Source organism: Terrapene carolina, unplaced genomic scaffold (genome assembly GCF_002925995.2).
Source record: "Terrapene carolina triunguis isolate 2854851 unplaced genomic scaffold, T_m_triunguis-2.0 Scaffold695, whole genome shotgun sequence".
Classification (NCBI taxonomy): Eukaryota; Metazoa; Chordata; order Testudines; family Emydidae; genus Terrapene; species Terrapene triunguis.
In genome coordinates this window covers 774911-794019 of record NW_020665046.1, presented here as the reverse complement: position 1 = coordinate 794019, position 19109 = coordinate 774911, and the positions used below count along the sequence as shown (strand labels likewise).

The 19109-nt window shown below is 51.1% G+C and overlaps 1 protein-coding gene across 3 annotated transcripts in view; it reads left to right on the top strand.

Annotated features, from left to right (window-relative positions):
- The window catches only part of SRL (sarcalumenin), a 93870-nt gene extending 79573 nt beyond the window's left edge, over positions 1-14297 (top strand). For all 3 annotated transcript variants that reach the window (XM_026659806.1, XM_026659807.1, XM_024215119.2), the window contains 3 exons: positions 6853-6969; positions 8305-8538; positions 9813-14297. In XM_026659806.1, coding sequence (XP_026515591.1) covers positions 6853-6969; positions 8305-8538; positions 9813-10624 — 1163 coding nt within the window. In that variant the 3' untranslated portion in view covers positions 10625-14297. The remainder of the gene's footprint in view (positions 1-6852; positions 6970-8304; positions 8539-9812) is intronic.
- The last annotated feature ends 4812 nt before the right edge of the window (positions 14298-19109 follow it).

Sequence of the window (19109 nt, the reverse complement as noted above, 5' to 3'; positions counted from 1 at the left end):
GTCAACCTGTGGAACTCCTTGCCAGAGGATGTTGTGAAGGCCAAGACTATAACAGGGTTCAAAAAGAACTAAGTAAGTTCATGGAGGATAGGTCCATCAATGGTTATTAGCCAGGATGGGCAGGGATGGTGTCCCTAGCCCAGTGGTCTCCAACCTTTTTATGCACAAGATAGCTTTTTGAATTTAAGATCAATCCAGGATCTACCTTGCCCCTTCCCTGAGGCCCCTCCCCATTCACTCCATCCCCCCTCTCTCCATCGCTTGCTCTCCCCCACTCTCACTCACTTTCATCGGGCTGGAGCAGGCAGTTGGGGTGCAGGAGGGGGTGCAGGCTTTGGGCTGGGGCTGCAGGGTTTGGAGTGTAGGAGGGGGCTCTGGGCTGAGCCTGGGGCAGGGGGTTGGGGGGCAGGAGTCAGGGATGCAAGCTCTGGGAGGGAGTTTGGGTGCAGGGGTCATATGGTCACACTGCACCTAATCTCATAGAATCCACTGGACAGTTCATGAGTTTTACTTTTTATTAGTGTCATTTGTGGTTTAAAGATCCAAAATCCTTCAGGGATTGTCACAAATGAGTGTAACATTCTCAACTGTGGGGTGTGCATTGGCTGAGCCTGGGGCAGGGGGTTTGGGTGCAGGAGTGAGGGGTGCAAGCTCTGGGAGGAAGTTTGGGTGCAGGAGGGGGCTCTGGGCTGGGGCAGAGTTTGGGGTGCAGGAGAGGGTGAGGGGTGCGGGCTCTGGGAGAGAGTTTGGTGCAGGAGGGGGCTCTGGGCTGGTGCAGGGAATTGGGGTGCAGGAAGGGGTGAGGGGTGTGGGCTCTGGGAGGGATTTTGGATGCAGGAGGGGGCTCCCGGCTGGGACAGGGGGTTGGGGTGCAGGAGGGGGTGAGGGGTGTGGGCTCTGGGAGGGATTTTGGATGCAGGAGGGAGCTCCCAGCTGGGACAGGGGGTTGGGGTGCAGGAGGGGGTGTGGGCTTTGGGAGGAAGTTTGGGTGCAGGTGCGGGCTCTGGCAGGGGATTGGGGTACAGGAGGCAGGGCCAGAGTAACCTTTTGTGGGTCTGGCGCCAAACATATTTGTGGGCCCCCATGGAGGCAATGGAGCATGGCGCAGGGAGGTCAGTCCCTAGAGCGAGGCCTGGAGGCACTCGGAGGAGAGTGTGGAATGGGGCAGGAAGAGGTGGGGCAGGGGTGGAGCGGGGGCAGGAAGAGGTGACGTGGGGATCGGGCCTTGGGGGAAAGGGTGGAGTGGGGGTGGGGCATGGGGCAGAGCAGGGTCAAGCACCCCCGGGAAATCAGAAGGTCAGCATCTCTGCAATACCCCCCCCAAATCCCGATGCCCAGTGCCCCCCCCAGACCCGCTATGCCTATCGCCCCCCCAGACTTCCCACAAATGCACAGTGTCCTGCACAACACCACCCCTACCCAGTGTCCCCTGCCCACAGCCCCACAACAACTGCCCAGCACCCCACACAGAACCCCCCTCCCTAGTGCCCCAAAACACACAGATCTTCCCCGCCCCCTCCCAGCCCCCCCCCCCCCCCCCCCCGACCTCCCAGAGACCCACTCCCCCATGCCCTGTCTCCTGGCTGCACTCACCGGCCCTGCTGGGAGGTGACTGTGTCTGCCGGGCTGAGCCAGCAGGGCCCCTTGGGAGTGGCGTGATCAGCCAGGCCACACCCTGCCCCCTCAGGCTCCCTCAAAACCCACTTGCCTGGAGGGACCCAGCCTAGCCCCCCATACTGTCCCCTGTCCCCAGTCCCCAAGACTGGCCAGGCTTCTGCACCAGTCCCAGGCAGGGACTCCAGGGAGACAGGCGGGGCCACACAGGTGGTGGGAAGCAGAGACTGCCTGGAGCCGGAGGTGCACTGGGGTCCAGCCAGGGGGCATAGAGGAGATGGCGGGTGGGGCCAGGGGGCCGAGAGGAGCAAGTGATGGGAGGGGGGAGCCAGTGGGCTGGCAAAATCTTGGGGCGCAGTGCAAGCAGAGCAGGCCGTGGCCCCTTCTGAGCATGGACCTGACTCCATGGTGCCACTGGTGCCATTGTAAACCCGGTACTGGAGGAAGGGGTGAGGTATGCGGGCTCTAGGAGGGAGTTTGGTGCAGGAGGTGGCTCCGGGCTGGTGCAGCGGATTGGGGTGCAGGTGGAGGTGAAGGGTCTGGGAGGAAGTTTGGGTGCAGGAGGTGGCTCTGGACTGGGGTAAGGCGTTGGCGTGCGGGAGGGAGGGCAAGGCGCAGGCTCCGACCGGAGGCGCTTACCACAGGCAGCTCCCGGTCGGCGGCACAGCGGGGCTCAGGCAGGCTGCCTGCCTGTCCTGGCCCCATGCCATTCCCGGAAGCGGCTATCTGCTGGCATGTTTCTGCAGCCCCTGCGAAGAAGGGGGGCAGCTGGTCTCCATGTGCTGCCCACAAACACTGCCCCCGCAGCTCCCATTGGCCGGAAACTGGCCAATGGGAGCTGTGGGGACAATGCTGGGGGTGGGGGCAGCACGCAGAGACACCTCCCCCCCCTCCCCCGGGGCCGCAGAGACGTGCCAGCAGCCAGCCGTTTCCGGGAGCAGCGTGGGGCCAGGGCATGCAGGCAACCTGCCTGAGCCCCGCTGTACCACCGGACTTTTAGTGGCCCGGAGATCGCAATCGACTGGCAGAGGCTCCAGGATCAACCAGTCAATCATGATCGATGGGTTGGTGACACTGCCCTAGCGTCTGTTTGCCAGAAGCTGGGAATGGGAGACAGGGGATGGATCACTGGGTGATTACCTGTTCTATTCATTCCTCTGGGGCACTTGGCATTGACCACTGTCGGAAGACAGGATACTGGACTCGATGGACCTTTGGTCTGACTCATTATGGCTGTTCTTATGTTCACTGCCACCAGAGCTGTTTTCTTTCCTCGTTGACAACCCCAGGAGAGAAAAGCTCCACTCCAGATTAAAGTTCTTGTCTGAGCTCCCATGCAGGGAGAGGTGAGGGTTTGAGGGCAGAGAGGGGCAGAGGGAAGCACAGGGACAACGCTGAGGACTGACAACTTGCCCCTGGTGATTGGTGACCACATGCCATTTCTGACCTCTCACTCCCTGAGCTGGGACCACTGTGCAGGCAGAGAGCTCAGCATCTGGGCTGGAGGGAGAGAAAGAAGCTCCTCATTTCGCTCACCAGCATCCCTTCCAACTGACTTCAAGGAACACCGCTAGACTCAACATCACAGGCCTCAGTGAATGCTGCACATGGGGTGCTAGGAATCAGAGCTCCATGGCTAAGGGCCTGAAATTGCACCAATATTGAGTTCACAGGTTGTGCAAAAGGGGGTGAAGGCCACCTAGGTGAAATCATGGCCCCACTGAAGTCAAGGGCAAAGCTCCCATTGAGTTCAATGGGGCATGATTTCACCTCTAGAGTTCAGAAAGGGGTGAGCAGCTGGAAAGGGGGATGGGGCCAAAAGAGGAAATATCAGGGGAAATTCCCTTTGAGGCAATTCAGGGGTGGTGCCAGAGAGAAAACATGACTCCTGGCGGGGCTGTGATGTAAAGTTGCCTCTCCCACCATGGCAGAAATCCCTGTGGCTCTTGGCAGCACACACAAAGCCCACCCAGACCCCCCTCCCATTTCTGTCAAACAAACACCATTTCCCCATGCAAAGTATGTTTGAAATATTATCCAATTGGCACCATTTTATACAATATTCAGCTGTCTTGTACAGACTGAAGCCATAGGAATTCTCAGCTCATAGTGGGGGTAAGGCCATGGGTTGGGAGCTGATTGATCTGGATTGCCTTCCTGAATCTGCTTCAGAGTCTCTAGGTAACCTTGTGCCATTCTCGTACCCTCCCTGTGCCTCAGTTTCCCCATCTATAACATTAGAAGAAGAATATTTCCCTACCTCACAAGGGTCCTACCCAGGAAACTACTGAAGCACCTGCTTAAATCCCACTCGAGCTGGTCAGGAATTTCTTGGTAACTGTTTTCTTGTTGAAAATGTTGATTAATCAAAATCAAAACAGGAAAGGGTCAGTTTGGCCAAAATTCTCGACTCGAAAAAATGTTGAAAAACAAGTTTTGAAATTGTCAAAATGGGACATTTTGACATTTTTGAAACCAAAAATTCTGGTTTCCCAGTTTGAAACAAATGTTAGTTTCAAAATTTGAGCTCATTATAGTAAAAAAACAAAACCCCAACTTTTAAAATTAAAAAATAGTTGAAATTGAAGCAAAATGTTTCAGTTGATCCAAACCATTTTTAAAAAAATCTCAGATATCTTCCTAGAATGGGAAAATCACTTCCTGCCCAGCTCTAAGCCCCACTGATTTTAAGCAGAAGTGTAAGTGTTGCCCTAAGTCAGAGCCAGAGAGATTGCAGGGATTAATTCATTCTTATTTGTAACCCTAGTGCAAAAGTATAACCCATATTGCTGGCGATATGTTTTGCTTTATATATGGATAATACATTATTTGTAGATACAATAATATATTATTTCCATATGAACGTACTGCCTGTATTAAATGTTTGTATCAATTATACATTTTACTTTGTTTCTATAATGACATTTATTATACAGTGTATAATATAGGATTTAAGTTACTCAGTGTAAAACGATAGGTATAATAAATTATTATGCAGAGTAAATGTGATAAAATACATGGTTGTTTTCAGCATATTCCCTCCCTTTCCCGTCCTATGCAATGGTTTCAGTTTTAGAACATGGAAACAATTCTTTAAATGTTAGTGTTACACTGCACCCCTGAGCAGCTCATCAGGAGCCACGACTGAACTTGGGACGGGTAGCTCTCAAAACATGCCCGAGCTAACAAAAGAACAGCCATATTGGGTCAGGCCAATGGTCCATCTAGCCCAGTCTCCCGTTTTCTGACAGTGGCGGTACCAGATGCCTGAGAGGGAATGAACAGAACAGGGCAATCATCAAGTGATCCATCTCCTGTTGTTCAGTCCCAGCTTCTGGCAGTCGAGACACAGCAATGAGGGACCAAACTGTGGCAGGCTCATCAACCTTTGTGTGTCTGTGGCCCAACCACCACTGGAGGGTGACAGAGCACTGCACTGAGTGGGTGACGCTGGCAGTGTGCCTGATCGCTGGTGCGGAGATGTCTCCCACACATCTCTTTCCCTCGCTGTGGTTGTCCTGTGGTTGTCACTCTCCATGGGTCTCTTCATGGGCTCTTTGCGCAGCGTCCTCTGCAGCATACTCTGCAGTCCTCCTTTGCTTGTCTCTTTCTAAGTGCCAGGTGGATCAGGCCTGAATCCTGGGACGTGCTGAATACAGCAACTCCCTGTGGCCCCTTGGTGATGTTAGTTGTCCATGCTTCTCAGCAGATGGCTCCAGGTTTGATCCTGCAGAACCTCACCTCAGTAATCCTTGCCATTGACTTCAGTAGGGCTAGTTACATGAGTAGCCTCACTTGAAGTACTCCTCACTTGAGTAAGGGGATGCAGGATCAGGCCCTTATGCCCTGATCCCATGAAAGTCCACAGCAAAACTCCCATTGATTGTAATGGTGCAAGATCAGGCCCTTGATGAGTTTCCTACTGGCCCCTACCAACTGGGGCATGTAATGTTCCCTGGCTGCCAGCCCCATTGTGTCAGCCTGCCCAGCCTCTGAGCCTGGCCTTGCACCTCTCGACTTGCCCATGCGTATCATGGGGATCATGGCAAAATCTCCAATTGATTTGTGTTCTAAAAGAAGCTGTAAAAGGGGCACCTGCAAAAATGCACGCACGTCTGTTCCATGTGCAAAAACTTGCCCATGTCCACACAAATTGCCAATTTGCTTCCACAAAAGAAATAATTGCAGTCACAATGGCCTGCTTGGCATGCACGAGGGCATGTTTTTGCGGGGGCATGCACATTTTTTTGAATGCATTGCTGCCTGTAAAAAGATGCCTGCAAAAACTAACTTAAAATTCACTAAGCAAATAACGTCTTCAAAACAGAGTAGAAAAACATTCCTTTCAAGACCTTTCATAATTTGGGTAGGGTCAGCCTGAGGGGACTTTTATGCAATAATCCAAGATGGCCAGGAGGGGTGGAATCAGTTAAATACCTACAGCTGGGTGGTGCTTTGAATTTGAGGTACTAGGAGATCCTGGAATTACCCCAAATTTGTCCATCTCCACTTAATAGAATTCTAAAGCACAGTAACCATTGGGACATGTGTGGTCATCCGGGTGTGAAGCTCCTACAGAACCACTGTTGAGTGAGGTCTGCCCCAGCTCCTTCTGTAGTCAATGGGCATCTTTCCATTGACTTCGGTGGAAGTTGGATCAGGACTTTAACCCTATTGTGCGCCACAAGCAATGCACATTTGGTGGGGTCGCCCACTGCACCATGTGGACAGAGGTCCAGCCGTAAGGCTGTACATCATCAGGCAGCCAAAGGGTGAGGCTCGTTCCACTCTGGATATAGTCAGGAGGGCAGCAATCAAGTTCATATCATTTCTTCCATCTCACAGATGAATGATCAGACTGAGGGAGTCTCTTGACTGTCTAGCACCAGCACAGACTTAGCTAACATTGGGCACCTGGGTCAGTCACAGACCGGACTGTTTTGTTCCACATATTCAGTCCCAGTACCAGGGGTTCTGAAGGCTAAGCACAACCCTAGCAGCATAAGTAGCATGTGTGCACCCGCGTATCCATGACCCTGGCCCCGCACAAGTCAGTCGCTATGCCCTGCTCTTGCAAATGGCTGAAGGAACTTTAGAACGTTTCCCTGAACTCGGAACATTTAGCTAATGGTGTGGGACGGGGCGGCTCTTGCTCACTCTTCAGCTGGGACATTCGTTACAGCGGGGAGCTCAAATTCTAGTGCTTGTTCACTTCCTTTTGTTATTTCCTCTCTGCAGACGGGGAGATTACGTCCAAGCCAATGGTGCTGTTCTTGGGACCATGGAGCGTTGGCAAATCCACCATGATAAACTACCTCCTAGGGCTGGACGACACGCCCTACCAGCTGTACACAGGTAACGTGCGCTCCGGCTTGCCCATTGTTTCTGCTTAATGTGCTGTGCAAAGGGTACAAGCAGGCATTGGCATTCGTACATTCACTTCTCGAGTCAATTCCAGCCAGAACCTGGCTGGTAAACATTGTCCCCAGCTGCTCTTTGAACCTCTCTTTTTATTCATTGCAACCCCCCAGGCTGTTAGGTGACAGCCATCTCTCTGGTCAGGGAGGGCTTGAATCCTTGCAACCCTGCACCTGTAAGAGTCAGAGGAGTTGGTGCAGAGAGAGACAGATGAGATTCCTCTTCCCCTCTTCACTCCCCAGGATCAAGCTGTGCATCTGCCTCCGCAGCATTCCCACTTCCTGCAGTCCAGAGACTCAGGACTGAGATCTTCCAACCCGATAGGGCATCGCACTGTAGGTCACCTTCCAGGCCAGCAGAGTAACAATCCTCTAACAAGGGGAACTTGCCCTTTTCTTCTATCCTTCCCCACCATGCATGGAGCCAATTAATTTACTTTAACAACAGGCTTGACATTTCCCATCTCCTCTTCTCAGCTCCCACTCCCTTTTATCCCTGAACACAGCTGAGCGTAGCACTGCTGAATTAAAAACTGTACTGAGCTCTGGCATAGGGAGAATCAAGGCACTAGAAAGCAGAGCAGGAGTTGGGCCTTTATAGTGCTTTGCATATTCGTGATATCTCAGTGTAGATTAACCACTGCAGGAAAAACTGCACTCGTGCATCCATGGAATAGCTACAACCTGGTCTACACTACAGAGTTAGGTCTACATAAGGCAGCCTATATCAACCTAACACTGTAAGTGTCTACACTAAAATGTAGCTGCCACCGGTGTAATCCACCCACTACACCAACTTAATAACTCCACCTCCGCGAGAGGCATAGCCTGTAGGTTGATGTAGTTAGGTCGATGCAGTGTCACTGTAGACACTACGTCACTTACATCGACACTTGCTGCCTTTCAGATGCCATCCCACAATGCCCCACACTGACAGTCCTGGTGAGGACGCGCTCCGCTGACACAAGGAGTGTAATGTGGACATGCAAAGCAATTTAATTACTGTGGTGGCTGTACATCGAACTAACTTAGGTTGACTTAATTTTGTAATGTAGACTTGCCCTACGTTTCCTCAAGACATTCTACAAGGCATAAGGTACATGATATTGCAAGATGCTCTCTGACCATACCTGTTGCTTTGGATCACCCTCTGTATATTCATGAGTAAGCAGTATCCTCTGCAGATAGTCTCAGACACAGAGTCTGACTCATTTCCAGCAGGACAGCTTAGACTTTACAGCTCACCTGCTCTGCTTCTCTTGTTACTGGACAGGGGCCGAACCCACCACCTCTGAGTTCACGGTCATCATGCACGGCCCAAAGCTGAAGACCATCGAGGGCATCGTGATGGCTGCTGACAGCGCACGCTCCTTTTCGCCCCTCGAAAAGTTTGGGCAGAACTTCCTGGAGAAGCTGATCGGGATAGAGGTGCCTCATAAGCTTTTAGAGCGGGTCACCTTTGTAGACACACCGGGCATCATTGAAAACCGCAAGCAACAGGAACGAGGTAGTAACCGGCTTTGTTCATTGTAAGAGAGACCAGAAAAGAAGGAGCATTATAAATGTGAGATAATAACAGTCCCTTGCTCTTCTACAACGCTGTTCATCAGTAGATCTCAAAGCGCTGTAGCATTTTCCCTGTTTTACAGATGGGAAAAAAAAGTGATAGTGGCTGATCCAGAAAGAGAACCAAGATCTCCTGAGGCCCAGTTGAGCGCTGTATTCATTAGGTCACACACAACAAAGGGCCAGTGAGGAGGTGTTGCAGGGTGTTTATTTTTATATTGCAGAAGCACCAAAATTTTGCCCGCCTGTGTTTGTAATGGCCACCTGGCAGGGGCCTCAGGGACACACACAATATTCATAAAATAGAGCAGATACAGCACACTTCCTCTTTCATATGGAGGGGCAATGTTCAGAGACTTAAGCAAGATGGGGGTGTTTGTGGCCTTTGGGCTGTATTTAGCCTATGGGCTGCACTTTGCCCATCATTTTCTATCATGTTTCTATCATGTTCTTTGATGCAGGCCCCTGCCAAAGTCTCTGTGCTAGAGCAGGACACGATGGAATGCTGGAACACCAGCACTTCCTGAATAACGTATCTCACAACTGGGGTAGCACTGCTGGGGTTTGTCAGCCCATATACTAGATACATTAGGCAGCATTGGAGTGGCCAAAACATGGCCTTAGAAAACAATCAGAGCACAGATAATCAATAGCAGGCTACAGAGAAAAGGAAAGTTTGGAAGTGACTTGGAAGGAATTTAATTCCAGAAGAAGCAAAACACACCCCCAACCACTAGGAGGCAGAAGAGTGTACATCAGAGTGGGCCTAGAGGCAGAAGGCAGTACCACCATATTAATAAAATGTTTGAATTGTCTACTAAAATCTGTTATTTACCTATATGCTCATCAGTGCATTAATTACACAGCATCCCCACCTCCGCTCTCCCAATATCTACCTTCAATCCAGGGGGAAATCCTGGCCCAATGGCAAAACTCCCGTTGACTTTACTGGGGCCAGGATTTTATCAGAGAACGCCAGCTAAGGCACTAGTGCCAACTGAATATAGACTGATTGTGGATATTGGTGCCAAGATGTTCTGCGATGGCTTTAGTAGCTGAGAAACGAGATTTCCCACAGCATGAGTCTAAGTCTGAAGGGGTCTGAGACATGGTGGGCTTGTGTCGTATCTATGCTGGTGACTGAATGGATCGGTCCTGTGTTAGATGTGGGGAGCTGGACATTTCTGTTTGATTTTTCTCTCTCCTCTCCCAAAGGTTACCCATTCAATGACGTGTGCCAGTGGTTCATCGACAGAGCCGACCTCATCTTTGTCGTCTTTGACCCTACAAAGCTGGATGTGGGGCTGGAGCTGGAGATGCTGTTTCGCCAGCTGAAGGGCCGGGAGTCTCAGATAAGAATAATCTTGAACAAAGCGGACAGTCTCGCCACCCAGGAGCTTATGAGAGTCTATGGCGCCTTGTTCTGGAGCTTGGCTCCTCTGATCAATGTCACTGAACCTCCCAGGGTCTATGTCAGTTCCTTCTGGCCCCCAGAATATCACCCTGAAACTCACAAGGATCTGTTCCTTAAAGAAGAGATTTCACTCCTGGAAGACCTTAACCAGGTGATTGAAAACAGGCTGGAGAATAAGATTGCCTTCATCCGCCAACATGCCATCCGGGTTCGCATCCACGCTCTCCTGGTCGACCGCTATCTGCAAACCTACAAGGACAAAATGACCTTCTTCAGTGACGGGGAGCTGGTATTCAAGGACATTGTGGAAGACCCTGACAAGTTCTACATCTTCAAGTCCATCCTGGCAAAGACCAATGTCAGCAAGTTTGATCTCCCCAACCGCGAGGCTTATAAGGACTTCTTCGGCATCAATCCCATCAGCAGCTTCAAGCTGCTAGCTCAGCAGTGCTCCTACATGGGAGGATGTTACCTGGAGAAGATCGAAAGGGCCATTACTCATGAGCTTCCTGATCTCTTGGGGAGTATTGGCTTGGGGAAGAAGCCCAGTGTTCTCTCCTGTGACACAACTGGCTGTGGTGAAACCCCAAGGAACCGCTATAGGAAACCATAACATGCTATGTACTAACATAACCATTCATGTGTTCCTATTGGTGAATGAGCTTATGTCTTATCTGTCCAAGAAGCCATGGTTTATTAACCCTTTGAGTGCCACACTGGCAAGAGCTACTGTACAACGAGGACTTTGAGTCATTGACATTAATGGCAGGGGAAATGGGGTGGGCATAGAAAAGAGAATAAAGAACTGTGAATTCCTGACATTTTATCTTTGTTATTTCAAATAGAAAGCAATGTTTAAGCTGTAAGTAAAAGCAACAAATGGTGAACTAAAGCTTTACCTGCTTTTTCACTGGTACTGAAGTTCATGAGTGTGGAACAAGAAGTTCAACCTTTGCATACACTAAGCAGACAGGGAGTAGGAAACGCAGACTCTGGAATGATAACCTGGAGGAAGGCTTCGACGCCTTGACCTGGAGAACCGGAGAGGGTCATCCCTGGGGAGAGAGAGATCCAGCAGAGTAAATGTCAGCTTTTGGTGGCTGTATATAGGCACGAGGACCACAGAAATGCCTATAAATAAATAATAATCTGTTTTTTTTTCTTTCCAAGACTTGTAGGCCATCAGGTTCAGTTCTTTGTGAGCTCCATTTGGATGACAGTTGAGCTGTAACTCAGAATCTTTAGCATTCACCCAGGTATTAGCCCTCTCCTATCCCCAGGGGTAGGGAAAGAAAGACCCCATGTCTGTGTTTAGACTGGATTCAGTCCAATCTCTGGGAACATATGGCATTGTTAGCACCAAATGCATGTCCCAGGTGGGATTTGGAAGTCTGGCTCATAAGGAGAAATGGACTGGAGCTGAAAGAGCAATGGCACTTAAGTTACATTTGAGAGACAGTGGTTGTAACTCAAGAAAGTTCAGAAGAAAGCCTTTGAAAGCATCGGTCTGTCCCTGTGCCTGAGAAGAGGCAGGGAGCTTAGCGTATGCATTTGCTGTTAGCGTCACGCAGTTGTTGGCAAGTCAAGCACAAACCTTGGTAGGGCTCAGAGGGTTAATCGATTTGCATTTTGACCTTGTTTATGCCAGTGTTGCATGTTTTCTCCGAGTCAGATCCCTGCGTTGTTGTGCGGTTTGGAGGAAGACAGGAACACCCTCCATTTCACAGCTGTTGCCTGTTTTCTCTTCCAGTCTTTTTGCTGTAAGTTAGGAAGTCAAAGGTGTCTGGGCCCTATCTTATTTGGGCTGAGCCAAGCAGTCATATTTATTTGTTGGAGTTGCCATGTTGTTCACCTGCCCCAACACACCAACACCCAAAATTGTGAGTTGCAGGAAATGATGCCATTGGAACCAGTGCCAGCCTCTCAGTGGACATAGTTCATTGTAGATGGCAACTAAAGCACAGGGGAAGTATGGGAGCCCTTTTCACTAAGCAGGCATTGTTTGGTTGCAATGACCCAGCATGGCTGGTGGTTGAGCTAAGCACTAACTGAAGAAGAAGGTGGATGTTGCCCTGAATAGTGTACGAGACCTGCTAAATAGCCTTTCTTCATTATTCTCCCTGTCAAATGGACCAGAGCTGAGGCTGGTCTTCAGAGAACCTTCTGAGTAGAAGTACTCACTGTAACATACCTTATCTGCCCGGGGTCAAGAATTCAATGAAATGCCAAGCAAAGCAAGGCAAAGATAGAAAGACAAAAGGAAATAAGAAAGCCATATGTTGGCTTTTTAAAGAAGAAACTCGAGCAGATGAGAAAGTGGAAGGTGCTGACCAGAGCCTGTTGGGAGCATGGCATGGGGCCTGAAAGGCAGCACATCTCTGATCCACATGTGTGAATAGAGATGGAGCTGTGGCTACAGGAGAACCAGACATATCTAGCATTGGTCTGCGATTCAGCTTCCTTGGTGCCGAAACCTTGAGTTTAAAAGAAACGGTCTTTTAAAGCAATCCAGGTGAGTTCTAGTGGGCATTGTTTCATGGGTGTTTGACTTGATCCAAATGTGTCACCCTGGAGGACACATCTGATGGGTAATGAGTCCCCAAAGGCTGGGTGCCGGAGAAGAAACAAGTACATCGATGAGTACTGCAAGAGGGCAGGTTACATGCCGAGGGATTTTGTGCACAGCACTGAAAGGAACAGGGGCAGCTAATGAAGGCAAGAAAAGGTGTCAGAGAAACTGACATCCGAAATAGCACAAAGAGAAGTGACATGCTGGTGAGTCAATACTGAGTGAGGTCTCAGACTGCCTTGGAGCTGCTTCCTCCATTCACTTCTGTTCTTCTTCTCCTCTCTTTCTTTTACGTTACCCCATTCCTCCTCCTCATCCTTCTCTGTCTTGGTCACCCACTCTTTCTCACTTCTCATTGTCCTCCATTAAGCTTACCTGCTGCTCCTGTCACTTGGCCTAGTTTGCATGGTTTTCTTAGGAGCGAATGGAAAAGAAACACTGTCAGAACTGTGCTAATTTTGCCACTGCTTCTGCCATCACATTATGTTTTATTGTCACCATAAGCAAATAAGTCTGTTAAACTTTTCTAATTCTCTGTGCCTTATTCTTCCTGCTCGTTCTTTGCCTTTTTATTTCTCTTCGCTGTGCTGTCATCTTCTTTTTGTCTTTCCCCTTTTCTTCAGTCTTTCTCCTACCTTTTCTTTCCTCCGTTTCTTGTCATCCTCTTTTCACTATACCCAGGTCCTTCCTTACTAGTTCCCTCTAGCTCACTAGCATCCTGCTGGTCATAAAGCTACTGCTCTCCTTTTGGGTGTTGGTGTAGGTTATGACTGTGGTGTGGCTGGTGTTACCAACATGATATAGACCGAGGAATGTTGGCAGCATTGAGGAGGATGGAGGTTGTAAAGCATGGTTGTCTACAAGTACTGGGCCTGTTGGTTGACGTCCTGTTGGGTAAGCATTCATTGACAATGAAGATCTCTGCATATACTCAAGAAAATCTCCTGTAATCAGATGAGTTCACCTTTTAACATGTGACTGACAAAAGCATAGTACTGGCTCAAAAGCCCAGCATAGAGGCTCATGCATTGATCATAACCACCTTCCCATCTGAAAATTTACACTAGGATTCTCTTCTTAAAAGCACTCCTGGCGCTCCAAGTTTAACCCCCCTGTGGCCTGACATCAGGTGACCCTTAAGAAACAGTGGACCTAAGAAGTGCATTTGTTTGTTAACTGCACATCAAGCTGGGCCCACTCTTAGCTCTGGTTGGCTCCCACAGCCCTTGTTGGGAATCGGACACATTTCTGATGGCCTTTCTTCCCAAGCCCCTTGACACTTGAAATGACTTGCATGGCCACAGCAAATGATGGTTAGTCTAAGAAGGACTGTAGTTCAAAGCCCATCTCATCTGGCACAATCTGATGACACAGCAGGCTCCTACCATCAATCTGACTGTCTCTGTTTTATGAAACAATGAACCTGATTAGAAACAAAATATAAAGCGTGACATGAGCAATGTGTCTCTGAGTTACAGGAAATGCATCAGGAATGAAAACAGGGAGCCTGAAGATCTTTTAATTTTGCTAAAAAACCCAACATCCCTAAACCCACTGTTGTGTGCTTCTTTTTTAACAGGAATCTGGACAGACAGATTATAAAGAATTACATGCTGTAATATATTCCCAATTAGGTGTTCATGATAATGTGCATTTGGATAAAATTGTTGGTCCTGTACATCAACCCGTCTAATAAAATCAGTATTTTTCAAACACATTCCACGGCTACATTTGCTTTGTTTGCCTGTCCACAGAGATGCTGAAACCATGGGCTTGCTTCTATTGAAGTCAATGGGAGTTTTGTAATTGGCTTCAAAGGGAGCAGGATTGGGCCCCATGCAGGAGAGCGGTGCTTATACAAAACCCGGGGAGGGAAGGAGAAAATCCCAGATTGCACCCCTGAGTTCCAAAGGGAAGTGAAACGTTGCCCTCAGATGCACACAGGTGGCTCTGGTTGATGTCCATGCTGCTAGCAGAAAGCATAGAGCAGCGCCCAAGCTGGATGGGGAGATGATGGTGGAATAGGAAAGCATCACAATGCCCCACTTTCAGCCTTTCCCATACCATGATCCCATGTTACAAAAGAAGGACGTTTGGGGACCCACGCCCTCCCAGCGAGCCATAGAGAAGGGGAGAGCTCTCTTCATAGTTCCCCACACATGGCATAGTGGAGCGTCTTGGCATTAGGGGTGAGGCACTCCTCCAAACTCAGCTTCTACTGCCTCACCTCTCCTGCAACCGTGTCAGGATGTGCTAAAAAGGGCATATCACCTAAACACAATCCAGCCTGCACAGTGCCCCACGCTCACCAGGGGAGAGCTCCCCCCGTCATCTTCTCACTCTCCCTCACCCAAGAACCCACTGCCAGGCCTCCTCTCCCTTTTGGGGCCTCACAGAAAAAATGGCTCATGCAGGACATGGCTCACCTGGTACCACTCCAGTACAGGCCCATCGGTTAGGAATAAGAGGCATTTTTTAAGGACAAATTCAACCCACACTTTTCCCATTAAGGTTTGCTCTGAACACTGCTGGGAGCTGTAGAGTCTGCAAGGGAAGGGTCATGGGCATCACTGAAGGCAGTTCAATGAAACTTCTGCTCAGTGTGCAGCTGCGATCAAAGCAGCTAACGGTATCAGGATGCATAAGGAATGGGATGGAAAATAACATGGAAAATGTCTTCAATCAGTGATGTGGCTTCGTGCAGCACTGGTCACCCCATCTCTCACACAACAGGGCTGAACTAAAGGGGTTCAGAGCAGGGCGATGAGAATGACCAGGGGCCTGGAAAAACTCTCATGAAGAGAGATTGGAAAGGCTGGGATTGTTACCTTAGAAAAGGGACAAATCATCATAAAAATCTATGAAATAATGAATGGGCTAGACAAGGGAGATGAGGAACTTCTGTTCTCCCTGACCTCTAACGCAAGAGCAAGGGGACAGTCAGGAGATTAAAAGGTGAGAAATTCAAACTCCAGAAAAGGAAATACTTTTCCCACACAACATGTGATTACACTGTAGCACTCGCTGCCGCAGGAAGTCACTCAGACCAAGAATTTAACAAGATTGTAAAGGGGACTGGATATTTATATGCAGGCCATGAATATCCAGTTATTGTAATTAATGATGACAAATTCTGGAAGGGGTATTAAGCCTCACACTGCAGGGTTTACGTCAATCGCTAACTAGCAGAGACCAGGATGAGACACAGCTGGGGTGGGTCACAGATTATCTCACATCTGCTACTATGGGGCTCTTGCACCTTCTGATGGCCGTGGTAGGAGAGAGGCTCCTGGTGTGGATGACCCTCAGGTCTGATCCAGCCTGGCTGGTCCTACATTGCTCTAAAGATTTAGCCGCCAAACTGGGGGCCTAGTTGTCCTCTCGCTTATCCCAATTTTACGTGGATTCTTCCTAATCTACTCCGGCTACATCTACACTGGGAGCAAGGGGTGTGATTCCCAGCTTGTGTAGACATACTCACGCTACCTCACATCGAACTAGGGTGCTAAAAATAGTAGGTGTAGTTGCGGTTGCATAGGCAGTAGTGAGTGGCGGTACTAGGGTTACCATTCGTCCGGATTCCCCCGGACATGTCCAGCTTTTTGAACTAAAAATAGCGTCCGGGGGGAATTTGTAAATGTCCGGACTCCCCCCCATGCAGAGCGCGCGCGGCTAACAGGGCAGCCGGCCGGATGGTGCCACTTACATGGGGCTCCAACAGCCAGAGAGAGCCCCTCCTCCTCTCCCCTGCAGCAGAGATCACTCCCTCCCTCCCTGCATTCGCAGATCGCCTCCGGCAGTCTGGAGCTCCTCCCCCGCTCCCCAGCGTGCCGGGACGAATGGCTCAGGTCGTTCCTCAGCAAGTTCACAGAGACGTTAGGCGAAGGCCAACAACAAGGGGGCCAGGGGGTCGGAGAAGGGGCAGGGAGGTTTTGGAGGGGGCAGTCAAGAGACGGGGGGGGTCGGGAGTTTGGGGAGGGCTTTCTGGGGGGGGTGAAGGTTTTGGGCAGTCAGGGTACAGGTAGGGGGTAGGGTCCTGGGGGGCAGTTAGGGTGGGGGGGTCTTAGGAGGGGGCAGTTAGGGGACAAGGAACAGGGAGGCTTAGGTAGGGGGTGGGGTTCTGGAGGGCAGTTAGGAGCAGGGGTCCCAGGAGGGGGCAGTCAGGGGACAAGGAGCGGGGGGGGGGGTTGGGAGTTCTGGGGGTGGGGCTGTCAGGGGGCAGGGGTGGGGAGAGGGATTGGAACAGTCAGGAGACAGGGAGCAGAGGGGTTTAGATGGGTCGGGAGTTATGGGGGGGCTGTCAGGGGGTGGGGAGTGGTTGGATGGGGTGTGGGAGTCCCAGGGGTCTGTCTGGGGGTGGGGGTGTGGATAAGGGTTGGGGCAATCAGGGTACAGGTAGGGGGTAGTGTCCTAGGGGGCCAGTTAGGATGGGGGGAGGGTCTCAGGAGGGGGCAGTCAGGGGACAAGAGGCAGGGAGGCTTAGGTAGGGGGTGGAGTCCTGGGGGGCAGTTATTGGCAGGGGTCCCAGGAGGGGGCAGTCAGGGGACAAGGAGCAGGGGGAGGGTTAAGGGTTCTGAGGGGGGCGGGAAGTGGGAGGGGCAGGGGCGGGGCTAGGGCAGGGCGGGGGCGAGGCTAGGGCGGTGCTCCTCCCGTCCTCTTTTTTGCTTGCTGAAATATGGTAACCCTAGGCGGTACAGGCTAGCTGTCCGCGTACGTACTGTAGTGAGGCAGAGTGGCCTCCCTCTGAGCCTGAGCTCGAGGGACCATTACACTCTCCTGGTGGGTGGAGCTGGGCCAGCCCTGCCCCCCATGCCGGGAATATGGGGCAGGGCAAGAAGTAAAAAAGGAGGGCCCTGCAACTCAGTTGAGCGGGAGCCAGGGAAGGAAACAGATGTTTCCACTGCTGCAGAACTCTGCAGCGCCCTGCCCCCAGAGGAGAGCAACCCGGCAGAGGAGCTGCTGGGACTGCCATCCACAGTGTACCCCAAGAAGATGGAGGACTCTTGGACTACGGAACCCTCAACCTGGACTGTGGTAGGAAGTAGCCCAGGCAAACCAGACTTTAGTCCGGTTTTGTTACTAGAGCCCAAGTCAGCATGTTTTGGAGGGATCCCCACTGACCCAGTGGTGAAATCATCTGCCACTGTTCGGGCCCTGGGCTGGGACCCTATCCCCTGCCACCAACCCCACCCCTGGGGTGGCAGCCTATCACCCCTAAGCCAAAAAGTCTGTGCTTTGTTTGTGGCTTGCGCCAGCCAGGAGACTGTGGGCCCAGACTGTGTGTTTGTGGGCTGCCTTAGCCAGGAGGCTTAGGCTAAAAGTCTGCTCCCTGCTCTGCCCGCCAGAGGGATAGACCGCTAACTGACTGTTGCCTGATGCCTCAACACACACAGATTGGCCTCCATCTGAATCTGAGCCCAAGGAACCCTGCACTACCCACAGGGTTCAGATAGGTTTGTACTTGAAGCAGCTGCTAGCCCATACCACTGCTGCCTGTGCTACCGTGGCTACACTAGCATTTTTAGCATGTTAGCTCCATGAGAACTAGCGTGAGTATGTCTTCATGAGCTGGGACTTGCCCCTGCCCCATCTGCAAGCGCAGACATACCCACTGTGTAGGAGGAGGATCACACCCTGCATGAAAAGCAGAGGCACCTAGTCTGTGAATACATCTGTGCCTCGAATAAGACTCACCGGTGCCTCTGAGCTCTCTTGGCGGTCGGGGCGGGAGGGGGGAGGAGGGGTCTGACTATTCTTGGGGCTGTGGTTAGCGCACAAAAAGCAGGCCACACTGCAGTTGTTCTCCACCCACCGCCATGATACTGAGCAGGTTCAGGTGCTCATCACAGGCAGAGTATGGGCTGCTGCAGACACAGAAATCTGCCTTTGCAAAAAGGAAGGGCTGGGTCCCCCATCCATCTGGTCCTAAAAGAGCACACTAAGGTAATCACAGAGCAGACCGTGGCTGCTGTCTGTAGAGTCCCTGGCCTGGAGCCTGGTGGAGAGGGAGGGCCTGGGGTCCTTACCAGCCATGGGGGAAGAGGGCGTGAGGCCCCGAGAAGGGGATAAAGGTGACTGAAAGCCCTGAGACCAGAGGGTGCAGGGACATGGGGCCCAGAGTTGCAACCGAAGGCTTGATGTAAGGCGGTGAGCAATTGCTGTGAGCCTAGTAGTATCTCCGGATCTACGCAGGATTAGATGCATCATGGCTGTGACTCTTAGTCACATGCACAGGATTAAACTGGTCACCAGATTACGAGGCAGGAAGGATTCCCCCTCCCCCCCGGGGCAGATTGTCAAGGCTCCTGGGGATTTTCCCCTCCCTTAGAGCAGGAATCCCTATCATGATGAGGGTGGAGAATCTCAAAGACAAATGCCCCACAACTGCCCAGAGCCCAGGGCTTTGTGGACGTTGTTCCTTCATCGTCTCCATTTCCCCATGTGAGTGGATTTGCACTATTCTGTTCATGGATGGCAGAGCCATTCTGCGGATGGCGAGGCCGGCTCACTGCTGCCGTGGCGCACGGCT